At 40.1% G+C, this 17,618-nt stretch overlaps 1 protein-coding gene across 1 annotated transcript; it reads right to left on the bottom strand.

The window, feature by feature from the left end:
* Positions 1-1,590: 1,590 nt before the first annotated feature.
* PSMD13 (proteasome 26S subunit, non-ATPase 13) lies at positions 1,591-15,732 on the bottom strand. Its single transcript, XM_075187982.1, has 13 exons — positions 15,526-15,732; positions 9,575-9,653; positions 9,358-9,392; positions 8,024-8,079; positions 7,897-7,940; positions 5,909-5,995; positions 4,798-4,969; positions 4,241-4,320; positions 3,915-4,040; positions 3,764-3,826; positions 3,525-3,605; positions 2,514-2,630; positions 1,591-1,908 (listed from the first exon to the last, which is right to left on the bottom strand). Exons 1-13 carry the CDS (start codon positions 15,624-15,626, stop codon positions 1,813-1,815), a joined length of 1,137 nt encoding a protein of 378 aa, XP_075044083.1. The 5' UTR covers positions 15,627-15,732; the 3' UTR covers positions 1,591-1,812.
* Between the last annotated feature and the right edge of the window lie 1,886 nt (positions 15,733-17,618).

Below are 17,618 nucleotides of genomic sequence, written 5' to 3'. Positions count from 1 at the left end.
GATGCAGATAAACGGACATTTGTCACAAGCATAACTGTAGACAACTAAGGTTGGGGGCATGGCTCTCCCATTTTTGGACATCGATTCCTTGGAATCAGACATGCCCGCATCAAGGAAGGAAAAGGATTGTCTGTCACAATTAGGAGATATTCCTCTTCCAGCAGATTCCACTGTGTCCTCTATAGAGACTGGACCAATGAGTGGTGGATCTCCAAGCTGCACTGCATGAATGGAAGCCACAAGTTTGACGACACTGATGAACTGTACCAAACCACACCAGAAAACATTACGCCTCAAGCGAGAGCGGGTCTCCGGAAGGCCCAACAGAGGCCGGTAAAGTGCAGGGACCATTCTGTTCTCCTGACTGGGACACAGAGGTGAAATTGTACCCGATTTCCGCTGCTGGCATGTGGTCTAAGGTGGGGTGAAGGACTCCAGCAGTGGAAGTGGGCAAACGGAGGATTTGAAGAACACCCCCGTGCCACGTTCCAGCTGCGGTTGCCCTTTATTAATAAAAAATGTTAAAATACTGGACAAAATAACCTGTGTCCTGTCTCTCAGGGTAAAACATAACCCACCATCTGTCTCTCTGGCTACCATCTCTGCTAATTTATTTGTAGGCCAGGGGGAATACTGTAGAATGATAGAGCTCAGTCGATTTATTGAACTTTACCAATTAGTTTAATGAAGTTGTTCTTTGTTTTGTTTTTTATAAAAATGGTTCCCTCCTAAGAGACCCACTTCCCACCGCCTTCCACAAAAATCCTGTTGACAAAAGTAACCACAACCAACCAGAGTGTAGAACCAGGAGTTCCCAGTTAAGGGTCACAACCAAATTTGAATACTTGATCATGACTGTAGATCCATAATTCCTAGTTACAAGAGCTATTATACATTTTATTACAGACCTCCATTAAAAATATGCATTTTCCAGACATTCCCATTTTAATCCCTTGGTTGCTATTGGCAAGTGAGACTCGTCCCTCTACATGCAGCCCAAAATATACGGGTGAGCTCATTTAGAGCTTTGATCTCCCCATCTCTGGCTAAACATTTAGGAGCGCCCCTGTTTGGAATGGGAGCTCACTCTTTCAAATGAGCGCCCCTGTTTAATCAGTGCCTGCTGAACTTTTGATATAACCCTATCCTATATATAATGGTTTATTAGATATTCTGTAGCAGAGCAGATTTAACAATAAAAAAAAAAGCCCCGAAAAGTTATCCACCCATATGATCCTTTAGTAGTTTTCATGTATTACAGTGTAATGCATTAGATCTCCAAAATAAAGACTAAATAATTAGTAAATTACCACCAAATTGAATCCCTTTGTGTCATGTACAAATCAGTTTATTTTTTTGTTTTGGATGTTATGATGGTCTAGGGGGGAAAAAGAAAAAGAGTTTGTGTAGTTTCGGGACTAGACATAAATAGGTCACAGCCAATCATGATAGAGACCATATTTTTCTTTCAATCGAATACCTATTGTAGATGACTTTGTTAGAATTACAGCAGTGTTCTCAGTCTCCACCTCTCTTGTATTTACTGATCTCATCATTCATAAGTCTCCACACAAGATCTGAAAACAGCACTTAAAAAGTTTACAGAAATTGGTTTATTTGCCATCTCGGTGCAGAGACAAACCCTAGAGCGTAACAAAGTGACTGCATCCTCTATATAAAGCCGGAAAACATGGCAGATGCTTCAAACATTGGAGGGGTAACTCGCTCCATTATTAGTCCTGCTATAACCTGTACAACATGCTGACAAGTGCAGCCAGTACTTGTGACTGGTGCAATCTCTGAATTTAGAGTCTATGTCAAGATGTCATGGGCTTGGTGTTCCACTAGCATCTCCATGCTCTTCACATCTGTGCACCAAAACTCTAAACGGTCTTTCATGCCTTTGATCTAGGAATGAACAAAAAAAATAATAATCAGATTTACAAAACTGAAACATTGTGGAACGCAAGCATAAGTCAACCCAATATATCCTTACTAGAGAAATTATGACAATAAAAAGCACAGACTCATAATGAAGGCAGTCATTTTGTGGTATATAAGAATATTGCAGGATACAGTGGTGTAACCACCCACAGCGTACAGCCCAGTGAGTGAAAGCACCCTTTTAAAAAAAATAATAAAAATGTATTGCAAGGATGGAGACGCTTCTCTATCTGAGCAGGCAGAGTGAGACTGACAGACTTTCAGATTTGCTCTGCTGATTTGTATTATGAGGATTGGTTGGGTTCATACGGAGTAATATCTCAGACTAAATACTTTTTGATCAGTACCAAATTCCATAAGCCGGAAGGATGTGATTTGTGCCTCCTGTAATGGCATGGGGGTGAAGCTATTAAAATTGTTACTTTTTGATAAGCTTGCAGTGGGATGTCCGTATAAAACATTATTTTGAAGCTTCATATATGAAAAATTTAAATATTGGGCTTTTAACCACTTCAGATCAGCAAAGCTCATGATAACACTGGAATACTTAGTCAAAGCTGAACTTATACCTGCTGCAAATCAAGGACGCGGGGCTGAACCCAGGTGATGTGTACTTTCTTATCTACTTCATCAATGCTGCCCCGCAGCAAACCCACGGACAGAGACTTCATAACAAGAAGCTCCACCTGAGAGGAAACACAAAACAGACAGACAAGTTATAAGACACTTACTACCCTGCAGAAGTAACAAGTTGTACAGATGATCTTTGTTCCAAGTAGTTGCAGGTTTCACACATGTACAGTATTTTGCTGCTATTGCAGTTGACCCTATTTTGTATTATCATCATTTATTTGTAAAGGTGCGTAAAGGGTCCGCAGTGCCGTACATAGGGAGTTTGAACTAACAACAAATTATATATATATAAAAAAAACAAAAAACATACCTTTGAAACATCAAAATTTAAATAAATACAGTTCGCAAATTTACAATTCCGTAAAGACAGCACTAGGAGAGAAGGCCCTGCTTGTGACAGCATGGAGGGGCGGGGCGGACACAAAGAGGGGAAGCTGAGTGCGGCAGAGGTTAGAGGAGGGCTGGTAGGCTTGAATGAAGAGGTTCGTTATTACAGCAGTATTGTGAATAGTCTAATGCTCCAAATGGTTACAGGCTAATATGACCCTTGAAAACTTCTAATGCACAGATTGGGGACAAAATCAACCTGAAGGCACTCACTTTACAACTGCTTGGATACCGAAGGAAAACTATTAGAATATAAGCTCACAGATGAACGGTGGCTAAATATAAAAAAAACATTTCCTATGAAGTACACTGTCAGATCATGCCCGGCTGTATGAAAAAGGCTTATATATAATGTATATTATATACATATGTGACGGAAGCAGCTACATGACACCATAAAGACAGACAAGAATGGTAAGAATCAAAATGGACTTTGAGTAGGTCCCATTAGTAGGATAAACTATATCAAGAAAATTAAGTGAAAAAAAGAGCAAAAAGATAAAAATAAAAAAAAAAAACATCAACACTACCACACTTCTGTTGTAACAGTCTGTACTCACATCATTAACATTGACCTGTGCGCTCTTTGCTATCTCTTCGAATGTCAGTTGACGATGGTTCGCTGGCCGTGTGAATGTCATCTATAGATCGAAAAAACAGAATTTGTTTTTGAAAGCAATCACTCAGAGCCATTATACACATGCACTGTTTCTGGACGGTTTCCAGTTTAGATGTGAACAGAACGCGAGAGCTTGGGATACTTGTCATGTATACATGTAACATTTAGAAAACCTCTCACCTCCATTAAACATAGTAGCTGAATCTTCTTAAGTAAAAGCGATTCATTGGCAGCAAGGTCCGGCTGAAGGAAAAAAGCAATACGGTACGGTAAGAACAGCACAGGTTAAACGGACAGTTGTTATAATAATAGGTGGTACACTATCCAATACCTGTTGTCCCCAGGCTGTTTTCAAGGATCTGAATGTCTCTACATTGCCACTGTTGAAGGCATAGAGGGTGTCTATCAGCCACTGTCGTTCAGATTTACGCAGCGTCTCCAGTATAGGGTGCATCAGCTGGTGGGAGACATCAAAATGTCATTGCAGGTATTACTTTGGGGTAATCATGTGCATAAAATCACTGTTGTCAGGCTAAACTTGCATATAGATATAGTTTCTCGAATTCACAGCAACAAAATTGAATGCTCTTGAATTCAGAACAAAGGCACCATAAAATCTCTCCCATATTAATATAAATGACAACTAGAGTAACTCACCAGCTCTCCAAAGTTGTAGACTCCATCCCCTAGTAGACCAGCCAACCCAAGTGTGAATGCTCTGTCCTGCTGCTCGGATACTATAACAGGAATATAAAAAACATCATCAATGTGTTATGTAAGCCTAGAATGGTATAACATCCTCCTGCAGTCTTCATTATTTCTGGCGGTTGTTCATCTTGTAGAGATGGTTTAATATGACTGATGCATTCCAGTAAAGGACACACATTATTTCCTTGTGGATAAACATTAATCTGGTCAACTAAACGGTGATTTAGACAAAACATTACAATTGGACCAACCGGGTTTCTGGAAAGGGGTGTCAAATTGATAAACATACATAGCGCTTAAAGGAGGAATCATTTTCGCTTTCATAAAACTACTTTTTAGAATGTGATGAAGAGGCAAGAAGTACATAGTATAACTCCTTTCCCTGTGGAACAGTGTGTGTGTGTGTGTGTGTGTGTGTGTGTGTGTGTGTGTGTGTGTGTGTGTGTGTGTGTGTGTGTGTGTGTATGTACAAACACTCACACACCCCTTCAGTACTGGGAGCTTACTTGGTAGGTCTTTGTGTTCTGTGCAGCCCAAAAATCGCAGCGCATCTTTGTAATAGGAGGCATGATTCCCAATGGTCTGATAATATTTGCTAGAGAGGTCATAGAAACGACTGTGCACAGATGTCACACCAGGCAATCCTCCAAGCATTTCATCCACAGCCTCAATTGTTTCCTGCAGATCGAAAAAGAAACAGTCAGGGTTTGGGCCCAATAAACCATCACAACAGTCACAGCAGATTAAAAAAATAATAATTTGTTAAACATGTAAAAAATAATATATAGTTCTGGCTGACAAAGAGTATAATTTATGCTAAAAATATTTTTTTTTTCTAAATATAAACAACTTCTCCTTGGGTGTAATGTTAAATTACAATAAAATATTTTCTTCTGATATTTGTAGGATTACACTGTATTTTTTGCACTTGAAGATATAGCCACCAAGTGGAGGATATCCTTTACCAAATGTCTTTTAGCAGTGGTTTAAGAATACACAAAGCCATCTAGTGCATGCCTGTCCAACCTGCGGCCCTCCAGATGTTGTGAAACTACAAGTCCCAGCATGCCCTTCCAGCTATCAACAGGTTGTCTACTGGCAAAGCATGCTGGGGTTTGTAGTTTCAGAACACCTGGAGGGCCGCAGGTTGGACAGACCTGATCTAGTGTTGCAACTCCACATAGGAAATGTAATCATGACAACGTGCCCTAAACCTGTAAAACTAAAATAAGAATCTGGTTCAAATATACTTTGCATTACTTTTTAAAACTAGAAAAATAAGTTGCACTTGGGAGTCATAAAAAGAAACATTAACTTTTAGGGCTAGATTTACTAAACTGCGGGTTTGAATAAGTGGAGATGTTGCCTATAGCAACCAATCAGATTCTAGCTGTCATTTATTTAGTGCACTCTACAAAATGACAGCTAGAATCTGATTGGTTGCTATAGGCAACATCTCCACTTTTTCAAACCCGCCGTTTAGTAAATACACCCCTTAGCCTGTTTGGGAGCAAGTGTTTTTTCCTCCCATTGTGTTGGGAGTTTAGCATTCAAACTTAGTTTACAAAATCGTTTTAATTTCTTATACTACATACAATGACCCTCCTCCTCACACACCTTTGTGGCTTGTAAGTCTCCAATGTTCAGTTTCAGAGCACCAATGGCCGTTCTGCAGAGTATCACAGCTTCATCGCTGCTTTTCACCTATAAATGCCACACAAAACAGAACAGAGTGCAGTTACTGTCATATTTAATAAACTAACCAGAGATCAATGTGTCTAAACGGGATAAACTGCCCAAGGCCTCAAGCCCACTGGTGTTAGTTTTATGCGCTTTACTGGTAGGACTTTATAAACCAATGTTTCTAGGGTCACCATATACTGATTATTTCCCAGTGTACAGAAAAAAAACTTGTTCTATCCACATGTATTTACCAGGGGTAAAACGCATTATGGAAGCTCACAGTGAGCTCTAAACAACAGGAGAAATGCTAGTAACAAACACATACCAAGTACTCATATTTTTTGCTAGTGTATGACAGTGGGTATCTATCCCCTACCACTACAAAGGAGTATAGTGAGGAGAATTGTCTTATGAATGATGGAGGATGCCGATAACCACTAAATGTCTGGTGCTACTGCACGCTATGGAATACATTTTAGAAAGGAAGGGCCATGTGCGGACAGATTTAAAGTCACAGTGGCTTAGTGGTTAGCACTTCCACTTCACAGCACTGGGGGTTATGAGTTTGATTTCTGACCATGGCCTTATCTGTGTGGAGTTTGTATGTTCTCCCCGTGTTTGTGTGGTTTTCCTCCAGTCTCCTCCCACACTCCAAAAACATACTGCTAGGTTAATTGGATGCTATTAAATTGATCTTAGTCTCTCTCAGTGTGTATGTATGTTAGGGAATTTAGACTAAGCTCCATGGGGTAAGGACTGATGCGAGTTCTCTGTACAGCGCTGCGGAATTGGTGCTGCTATATAAATAAATGATGATGATGGCATGTTGTACTACCCAGTATTTATGTGCTACATGTAAAAGCAGCCAGTATTTTCCCTCCACGCATTTACACCTCTTGCATCTCAACATAGTTGTGCAAATTTGCACTCATTAGCCAGATTTACTCCTAACCCTAAATAAGGCAGATTGTGTGTATTCTGGTGTATCAGGGATAATGGTTACATTTATCTGCGTATGTTTAGTACCCATGCACTGTGTTATACAAAAGTTATGCATGCACAGAAAAATGCAAACATCTAAAACATGGTAAAATACAGGTGAAGACCTCTAGAACTGTACATACAAACATCTCACTACACCGCCTGAGAAGCAGGTGGTAACTTGTTGGCAGAGCTTTCGTTTTAAAAACAATTCCAGCTCAAACATCATAATTACATTACAATAAAAAGCAATAGAGAGCCACGCACACTTTTTACATCAATAGGGGGGAAAAAACGCGATTACAAAAATATGCACATTTCCAAGAAAAACTTATTCTGCATGTTTCTTGCACTGTTTTCTCTCTGCACCGGTTCTTGAAATGAGAGCAGAGGAAAGCAGAATCTAGCACATACAGTCAAGTCTTGCCTGGAGCACTTAATTCTCACTAATCTCTGAAGCATTTAATTCTCATTAACTATTAAACATTAAATATGAAGTAATTAGTGACTAAAACTTTGAAGGCGAAGTTGGACTTAATATTTTAGTGCAGATGCCTAGGACATTTAGGGGCATATTCAATTAGGGTTCCGGTTTGCGGTAACGCGCGTTCCCGCAAAAAATGTGCGTTCTTGCTGGTATTACGGGACCGCAATAACGCTTTCCGGCCCGATCCCTCGAACCGGAACCCTAATTGAATATGCCCCTTAGATTTGTTCCGTTTTGCTCGAATGACGAAGGGATCGTTAATTAGGGTCGCATCATCATCCCCATAAATACAGACAAGGATTACACTGGCTTTATGGCTAACTGGAGAAAGTCTAACTCACGTGGTTGGTTTAAATGAAACACAGAACATGAAAAACGTACATTTCAGGAGACAAAGGGATGAGTCGGCAATAAGAGTACACCTGAAAAAGACGTTCTTGAGATAATTGCTCACCTTCTCCCTGGTCTTCTCTAGAAAGCCAAGCGCCACTGTGGGATCTAGAAAAAAGAAAAAAATCCTCACTCAATGTTTGATAAACTATTTACAATTGATTGGTCTACTGGTGTATAACTTTCCTCACCTGTCATCTGTCTCACCACATGGAGGATTATTTCAACCAAAGACAACGGGTTCATTCTGAAACCAAAAAATACACATTATTGGAAAAATGAAAACAGTTTAAGTATAACCCATGAGAAACCAGTTCTTACAAAATGACCTACACTGCAAGAAATTTGACTTTAAATACCGAATACAGTCTGATTAATGTTTTGGAGAGATCACTGAAAAATGTACAACTGCGTGACCCACTTAAGGGATGACACCACCTAGATTAAATAAAATATCTAGCAGAAGGTTACAATACAGCTAAAATAGTTCTCCACCAAAAAAGAAATATGTGTTGCCTTTGAAAGAACATAGCAAAATACTAGTGCTCACCACCTAATGCACACTGCAATACAAATGCCTTTCTGGTGGTCTCTAACCGCAGCTGGTCTGTGGAAGGCAGCACAGCTGGCTGAAAGCTAAAATACAATTTGACAAACCCCCCAACCCTCATCTGTGCATGGTTTGGATAGTAGTTGTAGAGTTGTAGCATACAGAGAGGTAGGACATTCAATTGTAGTTTAAACTGCAGCTGATTGGGCTCCTTCCAAAAAACAACTGCATTTAGGGAAATCTGGAGTAAAAATTAAATTTGCCAGATGAGGACGACTAGCTTCATGACTACTATTATATTACTATGTACCGAACTGAAAGCAGCAATACAGCTCAACAGCTTTTAGCAGCTGTAATCATTTGGAATACAGGGATATTATTCTGAATTACATTTTTTTTCACCAGTTCTATAAATATTATCTCTGAGTTTTTTACCAAACATAATTATTGCACATCCGTGGGCAATTCAACGCCTAATATATTCACAATGCCTCTCATTTTTTCTGCCAGACAACTTAAGTGAGTGGTGCAGGGAAAGAGAAAAGAACAAATTATGAATTTGGGATTAACTCCTGTCGTAGTAAATAGTCTTCCAAGTATCAAAAATGTTTAATTTAAAAAAAAGTCCACCTCCATCGGTTTCTATCAATTCTATTCTGATAAAAGAAATCATATGAGAAAAGGGTGGACAACATAATTTCTATCTCATCTAATTTGTTCAGATACCACAGCTGATAGTCACATTTCATCATTCACAAACAGAAAAGAACAGAGAACACAACTAAACAAAACACAATAAAACATGCACACAGGACTGAATTAGTTTAATCAGAAGTGGGGAAAAAAAAAGATCGACATTGTTAATCATCATTATCCCCACCAAGTGTATAGAAGCACATATAATAAAATGCACTATAGACAATTGGTACAGTAAGCAAGTTGTTACAGTGGAGAATTACAAGGGAACATATTTACCTGTGCTCAAAATCACTGATGAAGTTCTCATAAAGCTGTAGAAAGATAAGAGGATAAAGTAGAAGATTACTTTGGTGTTGGGCAAACATATCAACCCAGTAAGGGTTCTAATAAAAAAAAGATGATAATATAGTATAACTATGGTCTGTAGTACTAGCCCACTCATACTGCGAGTTTTGGACAAGATAAACTGATGTAGCGAGGAGATCACACTCACCTTGATGAGTCCATCTCCTTTTGCACACTCAGGATCCTCTACAAAGTCCAGAAGCTGCAGGGTCAACTGATGCCAGAGCCTGTAAAACCAGACACATACAGCTATCACACACCATACAACTAGACCTACAGCAGGCCTGTTTAATCCCTGTCCATACATCCCTGTTTGAAATGAATGTGTGTCAAGTAAACACCCGGCACAAGAACTTGGGTTATTAAAAATGTTTTCATATGTTGCCATACCAACATAAATTTTGCCTGGTTAGTAAAACAATTTTACAGCATAAAAAGCTCCCACAGTATATTCACAGGAAGTCCATACAGTCCCTTTAAATTTGGCATGTCCTGACATGTCCATACTGCAAGAATAATGATTGAAAGGAAAATATAGCCAATGTAATACCCATTTAGTTTGTAGGTTCACTTGCATATATTATGATGTGTCTGTACACACAGTATTTACTGCAGATACAAATTTTAGTTTTTTTGTAAATATATATTAATTTATGCAATTAGTGTATCTGTAAATGATAGCTGACTGAGATGCTTTACAAAATGAAGCCTACAATAATAATAATATACAGCTAAAGATGTAAGGATCTTAAAGCTGCACTGCTACCTAGTATATACATATTACTAACCTGGTAACTTCCCTAGCTGAAGCCCTTGAGATGCTCCATGCAAAACCCCCCATCCCCAAGGATGATGTACAGATAATGTAATACAGAACTGGAAAATGTATTTAATTCATTATTTTAAAATGACAGCTGTAGAGGGGTATTGGGAGGAAGAACCCCTCAGAAGCTGCAATCCTATTGATTACAGCATTGCACAGTCCTGGTTTTCAGCAAATGCAGTAGAGTGAAAGCCATGTCTGTATTTTGCCTGCTCTCTGGAAATTTCTGCATGTCAGTGGTAGCTTTAATCATGTCATGTCAAATATCAAGTGGCATAATACTTTCTTTCCCTGTTAAGTCACACCTCCAAGCGCCAAAATTGTTAGAGAATTCTCATACATAAATAAGACTAAGAGGTAGCCTTTGCAATGAAATACAGAGATTATGGGTAAGGCACAAAAACAGTGGTTCCCATGTGAATAAAAACCTTTACATACAGGTTTACCAACAGCTTTTCAGAAGCTGGGTAAAATTCACCAGCAAGAATATTACCTACACATCTCTTAAAATTTAGAGTAAACATTATTATTATTATTATTTATTTATAAGGCGCCACAAGGTTTCCGCAGCGCCGAACACAGTACAAACAATGGACAGTACAGGGAATAACAGTACAGAACAATAAACAAGTAGTACCAAAACTTCAGAGGCCCCAGGCAAAGCAGATATAATGGAGTAGGAGCAGAAGAGAAGGTAGAGAGACAAGAGGGAGAAGGGCCCTGCTCATAAGAGCTTACATCCTAAAGGGAGGGGAAACAGACGGCCGGCACAAAGGGAGTCAGAGGGGGGGAGCAAGCGCGCACCCCAACAGAGGAGGAACAAGGGGATGGGAGCGAGCATGGAGAGAGGGTTAGGTGGAAGGCTGGTAAGCTTTAAGTAAGAGATGGGTTTTGAGTGCCCGTTTGAAGGAGCACAAGTTAGGGGACAAACGGATGGAGCGTGGGAGGTCATTCCACTGGAGGGGGGCAGCTTGGGAGAAGTCTTGAATTCTAGAGTGGGATGAGGTGATCAGAGTGGACGAGAGGCGACGGTCATTGGCCGAACGCAGGGACCAGGCGGGAGTGTGGATGATATAGGGGGCAGTAGAGTGGGAGAGGGCCTTGTAGGTGAGGGTAAGAAGTTTGAAAAGGATTCGGTAGGGGAAGGGGAGCCAGTGAAGGACAAGGCAGAGTGGTGAGGCAGAAGAGGAGCGGCGAGAAAGGAAGATGAGCCTCGCAGCTGCATTGAGTATAGAACGGAGGGGGGTGAGGCGAGAGCGGGGGAGGCCGGTGAGGAGAAGGTTGCAGTAGTCCAGCCTGGAGACGATAAACGCGTGGATAATGGTTTTGGTTGCTTCATGAGAAAGGAAGGGTTGGATGCGGGCGATATTGCGAAGTTGGAAGCGACAGGATTGGACATGAAGACAAAATAGAAACATGGGGTACTGTGTACTTATTCTCGCAAAGCTGAACTTCACTGGCGTAAATCTCGTACCTCTAATGATTTTTTTACATATACTGCTACCTACCACTCCCAGTGTTTTCCCCAGCATCTATTTTCCGGGTGCTCCACCCGCCTCTTGGAGCCCAAAAGAGATTATTATAATAGAATAAACCATTGTTTCTCCAATTATAACAGACACTATGTGAGCACTGCAGCCAGCAGTGTGTGTTAGACAACTGACCACCAGTCCTGGCAAGTGTGGGCAATAACCGCCAACATTTTTCATTGTCAATGCAAAATATTAAACTGCCCCCACCCGGCTGGCAAAATTTTCTGGGGAGAACACTACACTCCTATCGAAATGCTCTGGACATTGCTTAACAAACATACTTCCAATCCATCATCTGCTCATATCTAACCCCAAACGCCTTTTTAGAACATTTAAATCTCTTCTCAACCCTCCCACGCCTCGCCCTCCAAGTAATATAGCTGCCCATGATCTTGCTTCCTACTTCATAGACAATAAGATCAATTCCTTCCCAGCACCCTCTGACACCCTCTCTTCATTTGATCCCACAAATGAAGATGAAGTATCTACTCTCTTCTTACTCTACCTCCTGTCCTCTTGATCCTATACATCACAAATGGGTAAATCCATGTCTCCTGTGCTCATCCCAACCCTAACTAAATCTCTCTCTACTGGATTCTGACCCAAACTCTCCCTCAAATTACAGTCCCATCACTCAGCTTCCATGCCCCTCCAAACTTCTTGAGAGAATTGCCTACACTTGCCTCACACAACCTACTGGATACTCCTCGGTCAGGCTTTGTTCTCAACCCTCCACAGAGACTAAGTGGACTTAGAATGTCAATTTGATTACTGCTAAATTTAAAGGCCATTACTCTCTTCTAATTCTCCTGGATCTCTCTGCTGCATTTAACACTGTTAACCACTCTTCTCCCACAAATGCTATAAACCCTAGGTCTTCAAGACACTATCCTATTCTGGTTCTCATCCTACCTGTCCTACCGCTCTATCAGTGTTCATTTCTCTAGATCCATCTCTGCTCCACATCCTTTATCAGTTGGGAGTATCACAAGGCTTAGTACTAGGTCCCCTGCTCTTCTCTATCTATACCACTTCTCTTGGAAAACCAGTGTTCTCCCCAGCACCTATTTCCTCTGTGCTTCACCTGGCTGTTTTGACTTGCCACCTGGCTCTTGGAGCCCAACAGAGTCCTATTATAAAATAATAAACCATTTTTTCTCCTATTAGAACAAGCACTATGTGAGCACTACAGCCAGCAGGTTGTGTTAGACCAGTCCTGGCAGGTGAAGGCAATAACCTCTGATATTTTTCATTAATATTGCAAGTATTACAACTGCCCCCACCCAGCTGCCAAAATTTTCTGGGGAGAGCACTGAAAACTAATAAGCTCCTTTGGATTTCAGTATCATCTCTATCCGGATGAAACACAAATTTATCTATCCTCTCCAGATCTCTCATCATCTGTGTTGTCCCGCGTTATTGACTGTTCTGCTGCCATTTCATCTTGGATGTTCATTCACCAATTCAAGCTCAATCTTCCAAAACCAAGTTAATATTCCCACCTGCCAACAGAAGTTACCTACCTGACATTTCTATTTCTGTTAACAACATGACCATAAATCCTAGGTGTGATCCTTGATTCAGAACTATCCCACATCGACACTATATCAAAATCAAGTAAAAATACATCTAAAAACATTTCCAGAATACACACATATCACACAAGACACAGCAAAAACTTTCATTCATGCACTCATCTCCCACATTGACTATTGAAATCCCATTCTTACTGGTCTTCCTAAATCAGACTCTCACCCCTGGAATCAATTTTGCATGCAGCAGCTAGATCGATTTGCAAAGAAAATCATTCATCCACTGCTGATCCAATCCGTCAGACTCTACATTGGTTGCCTGTTTTTCATCGAATCCACTATAAAATACTTATAACATACAAGGCCATCAACAAAACTGCACCAAAATAAATCTCCTCCCTTGTCGCAAAATATCTCCCAACTCGACACCTCTATTCTGCACAAGATCTGAGTATCTCTTCCACATTCATTTCCTGCTCCCATTCCAGGTTACAGGATGGTTTTTGTGCTGCATTCACTTTCTGGAATTCCCTTCATCGCACAATAAGACTTTCATGTAGTCTTCGAACGTTCTCTGAAAACCACCTCTTTAAGCTATCTTATAAAACTCCTCAACCACCCTCTTAACTTCCCAGGTTAACCAATTACCACCGTTTACACAATTCACACAACACAACAACCCTCTAACCAACATTGTTGAGTGACTGGATCATACAGCACACTAAGCACTTTTTACCTTTGCAAACTGCTGGACCAATATGCAATATGTAACATTACGGTATAAAATTCCCATAAATCGTAAGCTTGCAAGCAGGGCCCTCTTACCTCTCTGTATTACCCAGCATTGGTTTATTACGGATATGAGAAATTGAAATGTGTGATCCTCAGACTGGCTATAAAACACAAAATGTTCCTAAAACTCAGGTTCGCATTGGTCAGATCCTGAAATTTCTTAGATAATTTGTAAATATAATCACACTAATTTAGTTTTTAAAACATTTGATCATTGTAGTCTGTTCAAGTTTATGCAGTAGTACTGTAGCATGGCTGTGTGGCATTCCAATGTGTTTAGGTTATGTTAGTATAGTCACCAACATTTTGAACACAGGATACAGTTCGCAGCAGACCTTGAAGGACTACAATTCTGATCTTGACATGTTTACTTAATTTGATGATAGTGTACTTTCACACTGAAAATGGATATTTACAATATATAAATATTAACTTTTAAAGCATATAGACACAGTTGACAGGTATATCATCATTGCTGTGTGGCTCGGTAGTATTATGGTGTGTCATTGTATTGTGAATGTAAATGAATGGATATTGCTGTGTAATAGTATTATGGTGTCATTGTAATGTGGAGGTAAATGAATGGCTATATGTGGCTGTGTAGTATTGTGATTACACAGGGTTGCTATATAATGTGGTGTGTTATTGTATTGTGAAGGTAAAGGAATGGCTGTATAGTATTGTGATTACACAGGGTTGCTATATAGTGTGGTGTGTCATTGTAGAGTGGAGGTAAATAAATCGCTATATGTGGCTGTGTAGTATTAGGATTACACAGTGTTGCTATATAGTGTGGTGTGTTTGTATTGTGTAGTATTGTAGTGTGGAGGTAAATAAATCGCTATATGTGGCTGTGTAGTATTAGGATTACACAATGTTACTATATAGTGTGGTGTGTTATTGTTCTGTGTAGTATTGTAGTGTGGAAGTAAATAAATGGTTGTATGATGCTGTGTAGTATTGTGATTACACGGTGTTGCTATATAGTGTCGGGTGTCATTGTATTGTAATGTGGAGGTAAATAAATGGCTGTATAGTATTGTGATTACACAGTGTTGCAATATAGTGTGGTGTGTCATTGTATTGTGTAGTATTATAGTGTGGAGGTAAATAAATGGCTGTATAGTATTGTGATTACACAGTGTTGCAATATAGTGTGGTGTGTCATTGTATTGTGTAGTATTGTAGTGTGGAGGTAAATAGATGGCTGTATGATGCTGTGTAGTATTGTGATTACAGTGTATTGTGTAGTATTGTAGTGTGGAGATAAATTAATGACTATATAGTATTGTGATTACACAGTGTTGTTATTTCTAGGTGTGAGGATACTTGTGAGGATGTGTTGGTGGTAGCACCAGGATACAGCGTGTAGTGACGGTTCCCTGTGTGTATAACTGCGGTGCTGTGTGACTGATCTCACTTCTTGTTGTGGAGCTCCTCCAGCCGGTGCCACACTGCCGCTAGCTCGGGCGTTGAGCTCTGGCTCTGCTGCAGTTGGAGGAAGGCGGTAACGTCCCTCATGTCTGCGGAATAAAGACAAATCTACTACAGGAGAACGTGATAGAAACACCGGGTCCGCCACTACCGGAAGTGTCAGCTACAACCTGCACACTCACTTCCGCTCACCAGCCGCACCGACAGCCGTAAAGCAGCAGCGCGAAACTACAACTCCCAGAATGCTGTGCGACCAGCCTAGGACGGCCCGGAGCAACTGTTGCTATGCTATCCATATAATGGGAGAGGTCTGTGGTGACCCGCTTTGGGGGAACTTTCTGTGGGACTTCGGTAGTCAGGGTAGAGAAACCTTCCACTGGAAATAGTGTATATACCCATTAAATAATTATTTACATGTCTGTGTATTATTTATCTATATGTAATTATATATATATATATATATATATATATATATATATATATATATATATATACATATTATTATTAAGTCACAGAAAGACTCAGGATGAGATAACATTGTCCAGCCAAGAAACTACATAAATAAATTATTAATCGCAAAAAGGTCTTGGTGTGGGGAGGTGCTAGGTATAATTGGTGCATGGTGGCTTAGTGGTTAGCACTTCTGCCTCACAGCACTGGTGTTATGAGTTCGATTCCCGACCATGACCTTATCTGTGTGGAGTTTGTATGTTCTCCCTGTGTTTGCGTGGGTTTCCTCTGGGTGCTCCGGTTTCCTCCCACACTCCAAAAACATACTGGTAGGTCAATTGGCTACTAACAAATTGACCTTAGTCTGTCTGTGTGTGTTAGGGAATTTAGATTGTAAGCAGAGCCGTAACTTAGGATTTTAGCGCCCTGGGCGAGAAAGACAAATGCCGCCCCCCTAGCCCTCAATTTTAACCAAATTAACCTAAAATATTCCTAAATTGCGCCCCCCTTCAGCGTTGCGCCCTGGGCGGTCGCCCCTGTCGCATAGCCCTAGTTACGTCCCTGATTGTAAGCTCCAATGGGGCTGGGACTGATGTGAATGAGTTCTCTGTACAGTGTTGTGGAATTAGTGGTACTATATAAATAAATAGATGATGATGATGATGATGATGAATACTTAACCAGGATATTAGTAAAATGCATGAAATTGCACTCAAATCAAGTATTCGATATTCTGGGAATACAGACTTCAAGTTCCACTTCTGCTTCACCATTCTGCAAAAATGCAATTCCACACAGTATGTTTAAACTAACATTTAGTCATACTTTTGCCAAGTGATGGAGGGGAGGTCGCCATGTCCTCTCCCCCCGTTATGTTATGCTGAGATTAACGATAGCACATAGCGGGGGTCGGACCTGATTATGCAAATTGCATCATTAAGATCCACCTCCACCAGAATCCGGGAGGATTCCTCGAATTTCCGGGAGAGTACACAAGTATGCATTAAGTTGAATTACTCTATGAGTAGAGCTGGGACAACAATTATAAATTCATTCTGCTGTGTAATGTACTTGTAGGATTTAAGACAAACTTCTGCTAGCGAAACTTGCAAAATGTGATGCATACCGTGTATATTTAGCTCATCTTTAAATTTTATGTACTATTAGACTCCTAGGGGTAAATATATCATTCAGTAAGTTGCCAATATTCGGCGACTTTGCAGGGCAGGTTTAAAATGGAAATGTCTTTACAGGCAAAACCTACCCTCTAGCATGTAAAAAGCTACTCACTCAGTGACCACAACTTATGCACAGGTGGGACATGTCTGGACATTTAGGTGTACTTTAATATATTATACCCATCATTCCAATGCAGGGAGTAACATGAAAGTTATTTACCAGTACCTGATAGAGATGATATGTATAAAACATGTGATAATCATGTGGGATGTGTTTTTAGTGGCACACAATGGGTCCTTTGATATGTATAAGCCATGTTTGAATGTAGTAAAAACAGATGTCAGGCTAGTGCTCTATATAGTAATGCATACAAAATGTATTGAAGTATAAATAATAAAAATCAATGCTTATATAGTGGAAAATTGGGAATAAAATAATGTAATAAATCAG

Source organism: Mixophyes fleayi, chromosome 10 (assembly GCF_038048845.1).
Source record: "Mixophyes fleayi isolate aMixFle1 chromosome 10, aMixFle1.hap1, whole genome shotgun sequence".
Taxonomy (NCBI): Eukaryota; Metazoa; Chordata; class Amphibia; order Anura; family Limnodynastidae; genus Mixophyes; species Mixophyes fleayi.
The sequence above is the reverse complement of the archived record's forward strand: the minus strand, read 5'-3'. Positions and strand labels throughout refer to the sequence as shown.